This window comes from Triturus cristatus, chromosome 6, assembly GCF_964204655.1.
Source record: "Triturus cristatus chromosome 6, aTriCri1.1, whole genome shotgun sequence".
Classification (NCBI taxonomy): Eukaryota; Metazoa; Chordata; class Amphibia; order Caudata; family Salamandridae; genus Triturus; species Triturus cristatus.
The window spans coordinates 1,891,216,507-1,891,234,883 of record NC_140589.1 but is presented as its reverse complement, the minus strand read 5'-3'; the positions used below and the strand labels follow the sequence as shown (position 1 = coordinate 1,891,234,883).

At 45.7% G+C, this 18,377-nt stretch overlaps 1 protein-coding gene across 1 annotated transcript in view; it reads left to right on the top strand.

Moving 5' to 3' along the window:
- LOC146822323 (uncharacterized) overlaps positions 1-18,377 on the top strand; it is a 224,202-nt gene that overhangs the window by 88,478 nt on the left and 117,347 nt on the right. The window contains exon 3 of the mRNA XM_085609459.1: positions 4,374-4,625. Within this exon, the coding sequence (XP_085465585.1) occupies positions 4,374-4,625 (252 nt within the window). The remainder of the gene's footprint in view (positions 1-4,373; positions 4,626-18,377) is intronic.

The window sequence follows — 18,377 nt, the reverse complement described above, 5'->3', positions numbered from 1 at the left end:
GCAGAGGTCCAGCGAAGACGACACACACGAACCGTAGGGAGACAAACGTATAGTTCTCTCCAGTATCGACCGGTAGGCACCCTCCAGCCGTTGCAGATTTTGGCGGCAAAGGTGGGTTTGAAAACGCCGAGAAACATTCAAATGCTGATGTTTTAAATAGAAGGTTTATTTAAATGTGGAATCCCATGCGGAAATCCCTCCAGTCCTTTTTTCGGTAATTAAACGCCGTTCCGAGGTTTCCGAGGTTTTCTCCAAGAGTGAGGAGAGGGAGCTGGGCTGTGCACAGCCTACACCACGGCGGCCATCTTGCTTCCCCCTAATTGATTGATCAACCCCTGAGAAAGGGCTCATCTCAATGAAGAGGCTGGGCGGTGGGGAGTGCACAGGCCCCCTTGCCCCCTTGGAATAGATTGAAGGACGGGCACTGAGGCAGGGCCTGGGACTGCTTCCCAGCCAGCCACCAGCACCGCACCAGGAGCCCCAGTGATCGAGAGAGACCCACCGCAAGGCTGTGCTAGTGATCTCATGTACGTGGGGCGGAATGGCACAGGTGCAAGGATTCTGTATGTTGAGAACCTGGCAGCGAGCAGAGGAAGCGAAGGCCGTGACACCTTCATGGCATCCAGCAGCTGTAAACAACCCTGATTTCCAGCAAAACCAGAAGCCTAGGAGGGAAAAAGGGCCACAGAAACTTGATGCTGCAGATTGACCCACTTTTGGGCGATCATCTGCATTTTTTCATTTTTGGGGGGACTCTCCTGCTGGTAGTTTTGAACTGTAACTCATGGACACTGCTATCCAGTGCAGTCCAGTGCTGTCAGACCGGCCTCTCTGAGGCACTTGTAAAACCTTCACACCTTCAAAAGGGATTAAACTGGGCGATCACAAACTCTTGTGTATCCTCTGTCTGGTTACTGAAGGACCCTGCCTTTCTTAATAACCTCTGCCTCATTTTCGTTGTGCTTCAAACTGGGTTTAAGTGTTAGATGTGAGCGGACACTCGTAATGTCCACAGTACACGTCCCTACAGAGCCCCAGCGATGAGAGGCCAGATTTAGAAGACTTTGGCCGTCTTTGATTGGCCTTGAAATATTGCATTTTGGGCCTGTTTGCAGTAAGGCAAAGAGGAACCACTGAAAAGGGGTGTAGGTCATGGCCTGGAAACATTCACTCCATTGGTCAGAGAGGGAGTATGGGTGTGGTAGGGTATCCCTCTTCAGTCCTCCTGGAAACACTCCTGGACTTGAGAGAGAATGCCGAGCAGACTGAGCCTGCTTCCCTTGGCCTCCGGGACCTGTGAGAAGGCCCTGAGGTGGTTGGACCCGCCGCCACTTGAAATCCAGGCACAGAAAGATCTCCAGTTATCATCAAGCTGATCCTGTGAGCGGCTCCAGGAACATAAACATGCTGAAGGGGCCTTTGGTGTAAAGACTTCTAGTGGACCAGGGGCAACTGTCCTGGGCTTGGACTTTGCAGTTGACCCATGCCTGACAATCTGAGAGTCTCTAAGCACCTTCCCCTGGGGTCAGGGGTCTTAGATCTCTATCGCTATCATTGTTTGGACACCAGAAGAAAGTCTGGAAACTTCTGAAAGCCTTTCCTCCAAAGCTCCAGAGCTTGAGCGATATCTGCCAGAAAAGGTATCCAACTGGCAGTTCCAGTGATAGAACCCTCCTAAAGTACACAGTGACTGCTTGGCCGGCCATCTTAGGGTGCCCAAAACAGTCTTGCGCACTTTTCATGTTCTCCGTGCAGGCTGCATTATAGCCTAGATGGAGAATATGCCCAGGCCTCCAGTGAGCACCTACAGAGGCAAGGAAATGGCGAGAAGGCAATTATTTTTATTACCGCTTCCCCTGCGTCCTCCCCGCCCTGCCACCCACCTCTCACCCCCCACCTCTCATGTCCTCCCCCCTCCCTCCCCTACCCTCCCCCACCTCTGATCAGTGCAGGCCACCACTGTACATTTTGTTAAACTGAAGGAGGTAGCCAATATACCTTTTTACTGGCCAAAACTCATCCTTGTAGCAATGTGGAATGATCCCTGGTCCTCAAATTCTTCACTTGACGTACTGCGCGCCTTTCACGCCGCATCGAGCTACAACTCGGACCATGATTGGGCAGAGCTGGTAAATGCTTGCAGTGACCTGTGCGGACATTCCATGTGCATCTTGGAACTGCTCTATAATGCCAGTAGTTGTTTTTATTGATGTATAAAAGAGGGAATTTGGTTTCTGAGGGATGGCTCAGGAACTAATAGAATCGATTCCACTATTCTGTCTTCCCATTAGGGCTGGGCTCGTCCATCCACAGAATAATGCAACACAGACAGGTTCTCAAGATATCTGCAAGAAGTGTGCATGGCACACATTTACATGTATCACTTTTTAGGGTAAAGTTTAGGGAAAAATAAAAGGTTTATTTAACTTAAAATAATAATAAAAAATATGTTATGCTACATAATGTCATTTTAGTTCATACTTTTTTTTAAATGTACAAAAAAAATGGTGCAGCACTATGAAATTAATTTTGAATTACATCATTAATAATGGGAATATAATATAAGTTCATAGTAAGATTTGCGAAAAATCAAAAAGTAGTAAACTTACTCAAAAGTGTAAATTACTTCGAAGAGCGAGTCACCTTTGTGAATCCAGCTCTTAGTATGCGGCCCCCCCTGCATTCCGCAGCAAGCGCCTGAGAGAGGCTTTGGGCCCCTAGACTAAGTTTATTTTTTCAAACTAGGCAAAATCAACCTCTGTCCACTCTCCCAAGCAGGAGTCCAGTGAAACCATCTTTCCATGTTCACTCCTTATGTGGTGTCGGCACACTTCCAGGCCCCTTACACCATGTCCATTGGTATCACTCCTCAGTGGCAGCAGGATTCGCGAAGTAGTTACGCTCACGTTGAACGGAATTCACAGTGTACGCAGAGCTCATGCCCAATGGAGAGCTCTCTAGTTTTGCGAATGTGTAGGAGAACATATTAGCATATTTGATTACATCATAAGAGTGATGTCACACGAATGTGACATCTGCTAAACGATAATAAAAACAAAGTCAATGAAATATAGATAAGATACCATCAGAACGTTACTAAAGTAGACTCAAGGCTTTTAAAAGTAACAGATCTTCATCCCATTATGTCTCAAAAGTGAAGGGGGGTGTACTTGCCTCCCACCCCCTCTGGTGTTATTTTTTCCTAAAGTCTCTATAACACCCCGGGGCGGCTGCGCACACAGCAGAGCTCTGAACGGGGTGACAATTACAGTTTTATTTCTAGCCCTTATCACCGGTTAGGATCATTAGCCGGTTATGAGTGACAGTTCAACCCAAGCTCCAAATGTGTGATTCTCACTCGCAATGAGTGAGACTAGAGGTCTCTTCTCAACTTTAAAATCAAAACACAATGAGGGGGGGTTTGACCTGAAAGCACCCTCTGTGAGGTGCAGGGGCTTCAGAAGGGCCAGAAGGACTTCTCTCGGTAAGAAGTTTAGACCAGTGGCACACTTCAAAGCAATTAAAGCACAGTGCAGTGCTCTCAATTTCTGTGATCCACACATGTGTAGCTTATCAATTCTATGGGCCCGATTATGACTTTGGCGGTGTGGAAGCGGCCCAGCATGCTGGCGGCCCACACCGCCAAATCCGTGGTTCCACAACCGGCTAGATTACAAGTTTCCGGCATGGACTGTGCAACTGGGGTGCATGCACACAGGGGGCACATGTTGTGCTACCCTGCATACATCTCATTGAAAATGGGAAACGGGGGCCCTGTAGTGCCCCTTTTGTTTCAGAACCGCCAGCCTTTTCATGGACAAGAGACTTCCATGACAATGCTGGTGATCCTGAAGCTCGTAAAATGCATGGCGGTGCTGTAACGGCACCACCAGCATATTATTGAGGCCCTGACCACCATGCCACCACCAGGGAATGGCTTTTCCCTGTTAGCTGCGGCGGTAAAATGGCAGTCCAAGCACCCAACTTGTAATGGGGTGGTCGGACCGCTGGTACGGTGGTGGCTGGACTGCCACGCCACTGCGAGTCTGCCAGTTCTCAGAATGCCAGACTCGTAATGAGGCCCTATGTGGGTTTTTTGCATTTTAGTATTTAGCCATCATTTAGTAATGGATTGATGCGAGTATAAATCCTAGAACATAGTTTGCATTATAAATAGATTTAGTGCTAATAAGCTAAGGTGAATTTGTAGAGGAAATGAATCAGTTCTTGCCCGAGGGCAATGTTTGGTCTCCTCCACATTAGACAATGCACAGCAATCACAAATCTGCGACCGCTGGTCCATGTACGACTGCCACCCTTTGCTGCGTTATCTGCGCTACAAGGTGCCATCCAACGTAAAGTTCCATTTTCAGATGGAGAGATGGAGTTCTTGGTGGAGGAAGTAAGAATGAAGGAGGCCCGTCTCCTTGGCCCTAAGGTCGCTGAGGTGTCACAAGGAACAAAGAACAAGCTGCTGAAACAAATCACTTGGAAAGACAATGCAGTCAGAGCAGCCCTCCAGGCCACTGATGACCCAAAGAAGCAACAGGAGAAGGTGAAGCCCATCACAGACATGTCCAGCATTGATGGCCTGCATGCAGCAGGATCTGAGCAGGCAGAGGCAGGTGAGTGCAACAAAGTGTAGGCGACTGCATCCTGGAACTGTTGTTGGGTGTTTGCACCTCTCGATGCTGATCCTCAGCTTTTAGCTTTTAGCAAACCAACCGTAGCATTGTTGTCTACGTGACACCTAGCTTGTCGGCAGAATGGAGAAGTAACCAAAGAAAGCTGTTGTGTAGTTATTGCAGAGGACAAAAAACTGCAGCAAAGGGGGTTCAAGAATAGGGGACCAAGGGAGCAACAGGCGCCAACAGGCATCTCTGGTAGAGAGGGAAGTGAGGCAAGAATAGAAGACCAAGGGAGCAACAGGAGCCAACAGGCATCTCTGGTAGAGAGGGAAGTAAGGTAAGAATAGGGGACCAAGGGAGCAACAGGAGCCAACAGGCATCTCTGGTAGAGAGGGGAGTAAGGCAAGAATAGGGGACCAAGGGAGCAACAGGAGCCAACAGGCATCTCTGGTAGAGAGGGGAGTGAGGCAAGAATAGGGGACCAAGGGAGCAACAGGAGCCAACAGGCATCTCTGGTAGAGAGGGAAGTGAGGCAAGAATAGGGGACCAAGGGAGCAACAGGAGCCAACAGGCATCTCTGGTAGAGAGGGAAGTAAGGCAAGAATAGGGGACCAAGGGAGCAACAGGAGCCAACAGGCATCTCTGGTAGAGAGGGAAGTGAGGCAAGAATAGAAGACCAAGGGAGCAACAGGAGCCAACAGGCATCTCTGGTAGAGAGGGAAGTAAGGCTAGAATAGGGGACCAGGGGAGCAACAGGAGCCAACAGGCATCTCTGGTAGAGAGGGGAGTAAGGCAAGAATAGGGGACCAAGGGAGCAACAGGAGCCAACAGGCATCTCTGGTAGAGAGGGGAGTAAGGCAAGAATAGGGGACCAAGGGAGCAACAGGAGCCAACAGGCATCTCTGGTAGAGAGGGAAGTATGGCAAGAATAGGGGACCAAGGGAGCAACAGGAGCCAACAGGCATCTCTGGTAGAGAGGGGAGTGAGGCAGGTTAGACAAAACTGCAGGAAAACTCGGAGTTGCCCTACATTCATTTATTTTATGTACTTTAGGAGAATTGTTATACACACCACCACACACGTTGGAAAATAGTTTTATTATCCTTTAAAAAGTCAAACATAGCCATATTTGTTGTAACCATGCTGTATCCAGAACTTTTCCATCTGGCTTACCCCAGGTTCATATGTAACCTGGGGTTGACCTGTAATCAATCAATCAAACATTTGTAAAGCACACTACATACCCGCGAGGGTCTCAAGTTCCTGGGGGGGGGGGGGGAAGGCTGCTACCGATCGGAGAGCCAGGTCTTGAGTGTTCTCCTGAAGGTCAGCAGGTCTGTCGTAGGCTCAGCGGTAGGGTGTTCCATGTTTTGGTGGCGAGGTGGGAGAAGGATCTCCCGCTGGTGGTAGTTCTTCGGATGCGCGGAACGGTGGAAGTGCGAGGTCGGCGGATGGTAGCTGGAGGTTGGGGATGTAGAAGGAGAGTCGACTGTTGAGGTAGGCAGGGCCGGTCTGTAGATGTGGGCAGAAATCGTGGTGTTTCACTCCGCGGATTGGTGGAGTTACAGGAAAACTCAGCAAGATTCCACAGAATTCTGCCAACAGGCAGAAAACATGCCGCTGGCACTGCGATTTAGTGGCGATACCGCGAGCAGCACTGAAAATCAGAGTGAATGACACCAGGCGTGATGCGAGAGCACGCATCCATTCAAGTTGACTTTCCTGCCACTTGAGAAGAAAATCTACTTGAATGGCAGCCCTCTGACCACAACTGGCGTCAAAAGGGAAGGGCTCAGCCCTGAACCCTGCGGGGCGCCATACATCAGTGCTCTTTGGGATGAGGCAAAGGTGGCGGGATATAACTTGGAAAGACCACTCTTTTAAAAAGGAGGATAACCAGGACCGGCCTTTGCCCTGTACTCCTGTGGAAATATGGATTTTTCTGGTCAGTTATGTCCCCTATCTTGGACCCCAACGGTTCTATGTGCATGTCACAAGTACATGTATGTTCCCTCCAGTTCCAGTTATGAAGACGCAAATACATGTGCGTCCACCGTCAACATGTCCTCTGTCAGATCCGCCATGAATAGGCCGGATATTCCATTCCTAAGTACGAAAGGCCACCGCCTTTATATGGTTCACTTATGCCATTTTACAGTCCAGGCAAGTAGGCCCTGATTCTGTCATCAAAACTCTTCTTGCCTTCTGCCTCTGAAAGCTCCAGTCTGAGCCTGCATCTGTGACCATGAACTTTGTCTCATTCTCTGCGCGGCTCACGAAGCCTGACATCAGCCTATTCTCTGCCAAGAACTGTATTTCACCTTCGAATTATCTGCTTCACTCCTTAGCCGATGCATTCCTGTCTAGCAGCTTAAGTAAACATTCGTCCAGCTACTGAGCAAAGGCTCGGCTTCTCTGTCTTTATGCAAGTAATTCATAGCCCTGTTACCATGGAATATTCCTACCCCCTCACATTCAGTGTAGACACTTAGACGCTTGTACACGCACGCACAGTCAGTATAGAATAGATTCTGTCCGAGAGTCCTTCTTTTGTGGATAACATAGTTCTTTAAACATAGGATGTTAGATATGATTTGGGATTAGGTTGACTTGACCCCCCAGACTTTTTGTCTCCACATGTAGAGCTAAATGTCAAGTCCCCTTCACCCCCTAGTTGCACGTCAATTACACGTCATGCTGCTGCGCGCGCATCTATGCCAAGTATTATCTTATAGATCCACCTATATGTGACATCATAACCAATTATGTTCCTTTTTACTCCTTATTACACCCATTTTTCGGTTACGTATGTAACTCGTCATTTTCCTTATCAATTGTTACGCCTACTGCATTTGCTTCATTGTAATGAATGTTCTATAAAAATCATTTCTTGTCAATAAAGTATGTACTTCACTTCCTGAACCCCCGTGGTGATGGAACTTGGAGCAACCGATTATAATCGATTATTGGAATAAAGCCCATTCCGAACCTCTAATACCACGGATTCTGCCTCTCATTTTACTGAGCTATTTTATTATGTTTCTGTATCAAATTAAGTCCCGGTAAAGGAATTTTATTTACCACATGAATGGCGCCCGAACAGGGACACTTTCTCATCTCACGCGCCGGCGGTGAGTTGCAGGCCCGGTCTCCTGCCACAGCTGGACGGACAATAACGCGTACCAGCAGGATTTCCTGTATCTCCCTCCGGTCAAGCGGGGGCGACTGAGGCTGCGATCAACACCCAGACGAGGCGGTGAGAAGTGCGAAGTATCCCGACCAGAGCCTAGCTGAGAGAGCAAGATCCGAGGTATACAGAGACCCACCAGTTCGAAGTCGAGTTCAGTGTCCGACGAGTCGAGTCCAGTTCGGTCCAAGTTCAAGTTACCGAGGCCTTCCGTTTCCGAAGCTACCCGGTGAGTACCATTACTGGGGAGGCATTTCTGACGTGCACATAGGTTGTGCCGGTCAAGACGGGTTTGGGTACACAAATCCGGTCTGCACTGTTTTAGCAGTGTATCTGTACTGTTTAGCAGTATATCAAGTATTCCGAAGTATCTAGTTATTGTTAAGAATTATCTTGGTGATTAGTTATGCAGACGATCACCATTGTTGTTTATTTTAAAGGTTAAAAATGTGTTTAATGTTTAATGTTTAATGTGTTAAAACGTCCTGCATATTGTGGTATGAATGGTTGTTCATTATTGTGCTTTTGTATTAAGTGTGTTCAAGATTAAGTATCGGATCAGTTGTTAATATGCCGCTCTTTTCGAAATTAAGACAGATCACTACTAGAAAAGGGGTACTCGAAGAAGCCGTCCCTATTCCTCCTAGGGATACTCCAGGGCACTTCATGTATCACAAACATGGCTTAGACGCTATATTATTTCTTGATTTATGGGTAGACTACACCAAGGGATTACCAGAAAGTCAGAGGTGGCCCGCAGCGGGGACCTGGGATGCAGAGTGCATCATGAAAGTCGAGGAAGAGTTATGGAAAAGGAAAGTCAGACAGTCACAGAAAGACGCCGTTGAGTTATGGCGTAAAGAATCTCATAGACGCACAGAAAAGGCACTCCGACAGGAAGAAAAGAATAAAGAGAGTTCAAATAAAGTTCGAGAGAATCTATTAATTGAGGAAGGTATCCGAGTGAAATCAGAACAAGTAGATAGGCAAAGAAATGCCCTTATGAATGGTATGTATCCCCTTCTAGCCGAAGGATTACCTAAGGCTACTCCAGAGATACCGAAAGACTTGCCACCCCCATTATTCCCAATAAAGGTACATCCTAAGGGGCATCCTAGAACCGCAGAAGACGTTTTTCTTTCCTCATATTTAGATGACGCAGCTCCCGAGTATGCTAATTCCGCCCCACATAGACCGCATACCAGGGAGGTCCAACGCCAAGATCCAGTACCCGTATCCCTACAGCAACAGATCGAGTCACAAGTTCCGGCAAGCACATCTGTTTCTGCATCCGTCCCTACAGCTACTTCTATAGCTGTGTCCACACCTGTAGTTGCTGTGTCACGTTCGACGAATCCTTTCACACCCGACACCCCAGATGGGGCCACGGGAGGTGCTACCAATATTTTTTCTACGCCACCCACAATAAATAAACTTACTTTTCAAGAGTCAGCACATTCACGTACACCCAAACTCATAAGTGCCCGTACGCTGAAGGAACTTCTTATAGATTGCAGATATGACCCGGTGCCCGGTAAAGAGGACGAAATGACCCTGGCATCATTGCGTATCAGACGAGCCGCAGTGTATTTAGGGAAGTTACCAGGAATGACTGCGCATCTAGATAAAATATATCATTTTGTCCAAACAGGGCGAGATCCAGAATGTATTAACAGAGCTATGGAATACCAGAAAGTAGAGATACAGGGGGAACTGTTACGTTTCCTCATAAATTGTGTGATCAGAAATCAAGACCGACCGGGGGTAAACCCGGAAGCAATGCAAATTCTTACCAGATGGAGCCAGAATATATCAGAAGGGAGACATGATAAGCAAAATTGTATAATAGCCATGTGCCGAAAGATCCGTAAAGAAATAGAACGCCTACACGAAGAAAGATTAGAGGTAGACGAGTTCGAACAAAGCGAGGAAGAAGGGTCAGGACTGCCCGCGGGACAGTCGGACACCATAGCCTATGTAGGTAGAGGAAGATCTTGTAATAGTAATAGATGTCTTACTGACTCGATACGTCCGATATGTCCAGATAATAACAGGAATTTCCAAATACCTATAATTAATATAAGGTCTAACGAGCATTCGTTCCAAAACGCCGACAAACTACTCCGAGAACGAAGGGGTTATCATTTTCTCGATTCTATGGATGAACAAGATTTAGCCAGGGCAGCTGTCCATTGGGTGGACAGTCCCGGAAAATATAGTGATGATACAGTAGTACGCACATTTTTGAATCTCACCCCAGATGAACAGAGGTTAGCTGGGATTTATATGATTCAACAACTCATTATATTATATCGGAGTCAGCGTTCGGACCCTGGTCCCTTACCTGACATATTGACTGAATTGCTTATGAATAAATGGAGAGGTGCAGGTACTAAATTAATTAAAGAAATTCTAGAATCAAGAAAGCAGTATATTCTTTTTGTATGCGCAGAGCATGTCTCATTGCCCGTCAAGGAAAGAACCACGTATCACATGGATAGACAGAATCCCTTACGAGAAGTGCACCCAATAAAAGGCGAGGACAACGAGTTTAAGCGCGTATTTGTATATACGCCCATATCAAAAATAGAATTGTTACAAATGAAGAAAGTGGTACCCAGTCATGACAAAGATCCAGCGGGTTTTCACCGAGAAATTAAAGACATGTTACTCATGGGAGAGTATACCTATCCCGACATTATGACAATATTAAAGGTATTGATGCCTGCTGGCATTTATGAGAAACTCAAGGAAAAAGAGTGGGAGGTAGGAGACCAAAAGATAGAATGGTCAGTGTTAGAAGCGGAAGAAAAGGCCCGAACTGCAGGAGCAGGACTTGGGGATAAAACTAAAGCATTACCAGGTTTATTAGTACAGGTACTGCCACGTTTATTAACTACGAAAAAGGAAGATTGGGGTACAATTTCAGCCTGTAAACAGAAGCAAGATGAAGACACTAGTGATTACTATGCCCGATTCGAAAAATGTTTTGGTATAAATAGTGGCATAAAAGCAAGTAGCGAATCATACCCGCATCTGTTTGTAACAAAATTAGTAGAAAATGCCCTGCCCCCAGTAAAGAATAGAGTATTAAAATTCGAGAGTACCTGGCAAGGTAACACTCCATCACAAATGTTACAAATGTTACAGTACCATCACAATAGAATTAGAGAGGAACAAGAACATGAACACAGACGCATGAAAGACACGAAAATGAAAATGCTAGTTTCCCAGACAGTCCCAGCTGAAGGACATAAAAAGGGTATGACACATTCCGATTCAGCAGGACCTGTAAAAGGGACATGCAATTATTGTAAAAAGCCAGGTCATTACGTACACGATTGTCCAGTTTTAAAACATAATATCGCCATAGGTAAAACACAAGAAAGATCACGGCCACTCAGACAAGATCAGAATGAACAAGGAGCTCTGCAGCATGCACAGGCCATGCCAGCCGCACAACAGCCAATACAGTTTGTGCCAGCTGCACCACCGTTGCCTGTTGCTGCCACACAGACAACAACACGACAAATGTATCAGACCGCACAGTATGAATATCCTGAGTATCAGCGTTACGCATGAACTAGCCTAGAGAGGGAAGTTGACTTACCCCTTATCGAGATTCCTGTAGATCAAGAAGGACCTTATGTACATAGTGAATTATTAGGCCAAGATAGAAAATTTTTACTCGATACAGGGGCAAGTCGAACAACTATAAAACGTAGTGAAGTTCCAGGGGCACCCCTCTCAGGCTCTCAGAATATTTCCCTTGGTTTTTCAGGAAAACCTATTGTTAATGAAGTATCACAGCCTCTTCCACTTACGATAGGACCTCTGACCCGAACTACAGATTTATTGCTTACTAAATCATGTCCAGAAAACTTGTTAGGAATAAAAACACTGAAAGCTCTAGGAGCCATAATATGTTGTTCTCCGGAGGGTGTAAGGTTGTTTTTACGTGATTTTAAAGGTCACTATGTGTCTAGAGACATGGATCCCCGACTGCAGATTTTACCTACACATCTATGGGCACAAGGCCCTACTGATGTTGGTTGCATGAATATTACACCATATCGAGTCACATTAAAGGCAGGAGTGGTGCTACCACGAATACGACAATACAAGTTACCACCAGATGCTGTAGTGGCTTTACTACAAATCATTGACGAGCTCATTGCCCAAGGAGTAGTTGTGGAAACAGACTCCAATGTATGTAATTCACCGATAATTCCGATTCTTAAACGAACAGATCCTAAGGCCCCGCCAGTATATCGATTGGTTATTGATCTGCGCGAGTTAAACAAATGCATTGTGCCACAATTTCCTGTGGTGCCAGATATCTCGTCATTATTGACAGCTATTGATTCCGAAGCAACATTCTTTACTGTAATTGATCTCAAGAATGCCTTTTTCAGCGTCCCAATAGATCCGGAAAGCCAATATTTGTTCGGATTTAGTTTAAATGGGCGTAGCTTTAAATTCTCACGCGCACCTCAAGGATTTACAGAAAGCCCCAGCATCTATAGCCAAGCACTGAAACGAGAACTTGACAGTATCCACATGCCAGTTAACACTGCTCTGCTCCAATACGTCGATGATCTGCTGATCACCGCGAGAAGCGAACCGGAATGTGAGAAAGCATCACTGACAGTTTTACAATTTCTAGCCGAAAAGGGGCACAAGGTGTCCCCTTCTAAGCTGCAATTCTGTGTCCAGCGAGTTGTTTATCTTGGACACTCGCTGTCCAAGGAGGGAAGGCAGCTTACACCGGACCGCATTCAGTTAATAGCTAACATGCCAATACCCAAGACACAAAAGGAGGTACGGGCTTTCATAGGCCTCACTTCATATTGTAGGCAGTGGATCCCTCAGTATGCATTTCTAGCAAAACCACTCATTCAGTTAACCACACAGGAGGCAGCCACATCGACTGTTCTCCCTTGGACTCAGGAACATACACAAGCTTTTGAAAGCCTAAAGAAAGCTTTATGTCAAGCACCTGTTTTAGCAACGCCATGTTACAGAAAACAGTTTACACTCTTTGTTACAGAACGCGAAGGTACTGCCTTGTCAGTGCTCACACAGGAACAAGCAGGAGCACACAAACCATGTGCTTATTTTTCTAGTACATTAGATCCCGTAGCTCAGGCTTTGCCTGCGTGCCTAAAATCAGTGGCAGCGACAGCTTTAGCAATCAGACAAAGCGATGCCATAGTGTTAGGACATCCATTGACAGTTCAAGTACCACACGCAGTAGAGGTTCTTGTAAATAGAACGCAAACACAACACTTGACTATAGCGCGACTTACAGGGTACGAACTTACATTGTTTCAGCCACATATAGAAATCAGACGCTGTAACACATTGAATCCTGCCACACTTTTGCCAGTAACCGGAACAGACCCACTAGCTCATGACTGTATTGAAGTTATTACTATAACGACAAAACCCAGACAAGACTTAACCGATGTCCCATTGTCAGATCCAGACCTGACATTGTATGTAGATGGTTCATGTATGAGAACAAGTACAGGAGAATTAGTGGCCGCTTATGCAGTCACAACAGATACTGAAATCATTGAAACAAATCGTATAAATACTTTGTCAGCTCAAGCCGCAGAGCTCATCGCTCTGACACAAGCCTGTATTCAAGCCACAAATAAAAAAGTCAATATATACACTGATTCACGTTATGCATTCGGAGTTGTACATGACTTCGGCGTGCTGTGGCGAGAGAGAGGTTATTTAACTTCCCACGGTGCCCACATTCAGCACGGACCCCTCATTCATGCCTTATTAGATGCAATACATCTACCCACTGCAATATCAATTATGAAATGTAAGGCTCATACGAAGGTTACTGATATCATTTCCCAAGGCAATGATCTAGCCGACAGAACAGCTAAACAGACTGCTCAAACTCAAACCCCCGACATGACAAAGACAATAGTCCCGACACCGACACATTGTATGACAGTTAAAGATCCTACTCTTGACATAATTGACATACAGACACATGCTACACCAGACGAAATAAAGAAATGGACTGAATTAGGAGGGATCCAAACGGACCAAGGATGGATGATGAAGGAAAAGTCTGTATGGTTCCTTCCTGATTCAATGGTCCAAGTTATAATTAACACTATACATAGTCCAGCACATCTAGGAGAAAAAGCTATGCTAGACAGCATTCAACACATTTGGTTCAATAAACATTTACGAGCAGCAGCCAAACAAAAGGTCCGTACCTGTATGATCTGTTGTCAGTTTAACCCAGGAAAAAGCGTTCCCGTAGAACAGGGTGGATTTCATCCTCCTAATCACCCTTTTGAAGTACTCCAGATGGACTATATTCAGATGGAACGATGTCGAGGATTCAAATATGTTCTCGTAGTTGTCTGCGCTCTGTCCCGTTGGACAGAGGCATACCCGGTTTCAGATTACACTGCCCCGACTACTGCCAAACACTTGGTTCGAGAATTCTTCCCACGATACGGTTTACCACGTGTTGTTCACTCAGATAACGGCCAGCCGTTCTCATCCGAATTAATGAAACACGTTTCACTTCTGTTAGGATATCAGTGGAAATTCCACTGTGTCCGACACCCCGAGGCAGCAGGTCTCGTAGAAAGACATAATCAGATACTGAAAATCAGATTGTCCAAAATATGCAGAGAGAAAGGTGTCGACTGGGTAGTAGCGTTACCAGTTGCACTCTTTTACATGAGAATGGTAGCACACTCTCGAACAGGGCTATCCCCGTATGAGGTGATCTTCGGCAGACCACCAAATATGTGGGGGACGCCTATACCACGCAAAATAACTGATATTGACTGTAATATGCTGACAGATTACCTGGCTTCCTTGATGTCTGCACTACAATCTTGTCGTTCACAGGTAGCTGCAGCCTTTCCCGACAACACTGAGGTGAAACCCCATGACGTAGTTCCGGGGGACCTCATACTTGTGAGGAATTTCGACCGAAAGACTCAGCTGGAGCCCAGGTGGAAGTCGCCCAAGTTGGTCCTGCTGACCACAAGGACAGCCGTGAAGATCGAGGGCAGGAAAGGCTGGATTCATTCAAGTCATATCAAGAAATTTCATGGACTTCCTGCAGATGTAAACAGCCCACCTCGTGTGTCTTCACCCATTGACTCAAAACTTCCTTTTGTTGAACAGAGTACCTCTGAACACTATAAACTAAAGCTTAGGCCCAACCAGTCGAGCAATTTGATTGTTTAAGTCCTCTCCAAGGTGAAGCGGTTGAATTGTCTCTGACATGTATCCCTTGGACCCGAGTAGAGAAAACACCCGGAAAATGTTGAAACGACAGGCGTATTGTAAATCATTGCGTAGCCACTGCATAGTGACATTATTAATCTTGTTTTTCTTGAGTCTTTTAATAATTACTGCAAGTATATTGTTGCACATATATTACCCTATTTCTAGACATGTTTATAATGTTACTGCTGAACATTCTTTTAGTGACTTACCTCCGCATGAATTGTCTTATAGACTTGCGCTGCGCAATAACACTTTCATTAGTATGTTACATCATTCCCATCAGACTAGTAATGCCACCAATTGTTGGGTGTGTGGTCGGCTCCCTCCCTATCAGAATTATGAAGGAGTCCTGCCATTCTTTCCACACCCATTTACACATAATGGCTCCTGTGGAGCATGGTTTAGTTTAATCAATTCCATAGACTCAGACACAGCAGTTTACCAAGATCATTGGGTATGGGGAAACCTGAACCTAGTTTTACTCAAGGTCTGCTACCCTGACAAGGAGGGTCGCCCCAAAAGAACAGGAACTGATCTAGAAAATGAAGTATATGGATTAGGTAATTTTACACCTAATCTCATGATTCTAGATGTCGTATCCGAAGTTGAACTAGTCTTACCCACCATGTCAGTATTCCCAGCAAAGGGTGAATTGTGTGTAAGAAAGGTTGGTTCCATACATATGGGCCATAGTAAATGCACTACTATAGTAGAATTCAGTGATCAAGGCAAATCTTCATTTAGAGCTTATCGCCACTCCTACTTTATATGTGGTCAGACTGCATATATGCGTCTACCTCTAGATTGGGATGGTACCTGCTACATTGCATTCCTTTTGCCACCTGTTTTCCTAGCTCCTCCTGATTATTACAGAAATATTCATTTAGTACACAACAGAGAGCGGAGAGATCTCCCCATTGTCGATTACACTGAGACGGCATGGGACAAGTATGTAGATTTTAATAAAGGCATCTTTCCCTATATAGGTACTGTTACTAATAGTAAGCTGATACGTAGATTAACTAGAACCCTTGAAGCAGTAGTGAATGAGACTATTTCCGCCTTAGGCAATTTAACAGAAGAGCAGTCTGCTATGCGGATTGTTGTGCTTCAAAATCGTCTTGTCCTTGACGTCATCCTGGCTGATAGGGGCGGAGCTTGTAGGGTCATCGGATCAAGCTGCTGCGTATTCATACCAGAAAATTCGCCATCTGTATATAAAGCCATCACTCGCCTTCATAAGATTGTAAACCAGATACACCAGAACCCAGGCACTTGGACTTGGTCCAGTTGGTTTTGGAGTGTGGTATCAGCCTGGGGATGGAGAGTTTTATCCTTCCTAGGTATTGGCCTCCTCATACTATTCAGTTGCTGTCTATGTCTACAATGTGGACCAGCGATTTGTGGTCTGTGTACCACATCGTGTATTCCACCACCAAGATTTCATTCGTCACGGAAGAAGAAAGAAGAACAAATGATGCTATATGAACAGATCAATGGATTGATGAAGATTGATATCTCTTAACGGGCAAGTAGGGGACAAGGAGGGAATGTGGAAATATGGATTTTTCTGGTCAGTTATGTCCCCTATCTTGGACCCCAACGGTTCTATGTGCATGTCACAAGTACATGTATGTTCCCTCCAGTTCCAGTTATGAAGACGCAAATACATGTGCGTCCACCGTCAACATGTCCTCTGTCAGATCCGCCATGAATAGGCCGGATATTCCATTCCTAAGTACGAAAGGCCACCGCCTTTATATGGTTCACTTATGCCATTTTACAGTCCAGGCAAGTAGGCCCTGATTCTGTCATCAAAACTCTTCTTGCCTTCTGCCTCTGAAAGCTCCAGTCTGAGCCTGCATCTGTGACCATGAACTTTGTCTCATTCTCTGCGCGGCTCACGAAGCCTGACATCAGCCTATTCTCTGCCAAGAACTGTATTTCACCTTCGAATTATCTGCTTCACTCCTTAGCCGATGCATTCCTGTCTAGCAGCTTAAGTAAACATTCGTCCAGCTACTGAGCAAAGGCTCGGCTTCTCTGTCTTTATGCAAGTAATTCATAGCCCTGTTACCATGGAATATTCCTACCCCCTCACATTCAGTGTAGACACTTAGACGCTTGTACACGCACGCACAGTCAGTATAGAATAGATTCTGTCCGAGAGTCCTTCTTTTGTGGATAACATAGTTCTTTAAACATAGGATGTTAGATATGATTTGGGATTAGGTTGACTTGACCCCCCAGACTTTTTGTCTCCACATGTAGAGCTAAATGTCAAGTCCCCTTCACCCCCTAGTTGCACGTCAATTACACGTCATGCTGCTGCGCGCGCATCTATGCCAAGTATTATCTTATAGATCCACCTATATGTGACATCATAACCAATTATGTTCCTTTTTACTCCTTATTACACCCATTTTTCGGTTACGTATGTAACTCGTCATTTTCCTTATCAATTGTTACGCCTACTGCATTTGCTTCATTGTAATGAATGTTCTATAAAAATCATTTCTTGTCAATAAAGTATGTACTTCACTTCCTGAACCCCCGTGGTGATGGAACTTGGAGCAACCGATTATAATCGATTATTGGAATAAAGCCCATTCCGAACCTCTAATACCACGGATTCTGCCTCTCATTTTACTGAGCTATTTTATTATGTTTCTGTATCAAATTAAGTCCCGGTAAAGGAATTTTATTTACCACACTCCCAGTACGTTGAGGCGTGACAGTAGAATCATATGAGTGTCGAAGGCCATGCTTAGGCACAGGAGTGTCACAGCCTGGGATGTGCCAGCGTCTGCAGTGCTGTGAGGGGCTTCAGTAACTGTTGAAAGAGCGGGGTCTGTGCTCTGTTATGGTCGAAACCCATTTTGGGAACCATTTAAATATTGTTTTCTTCTAAAAAGTCGGTTAAGAGATTATTTAAAATGTTCTCCATGACCATGGATAGCAATGGCGGCAGGGGAACGGGGCGATCGTGTTCTGGCTGACTGGTATCTAGTGAGGGCTTTTTTTCAGGAGAGGGATGCCCTTGGTAGGTTTCCATGATACTGGTACTTCCGCAGTGCTCAGCGAGAGGTTGGCTAATTCAAGAAAGATAGGTCTGATGCTCTCCTGAAATGTTAATATGTAGTCGGGTTTTCACTGTTCACCTGGAGACCCAGATTTTACTTGACGCATCAAGGTGGAAACAGCATCTACGTCAAGAGAGCCAGCCGTCCAAGGGGGCTCGTTGCATAAGGTTAGTTCCTCCTTCAAGAGAGGGGGGC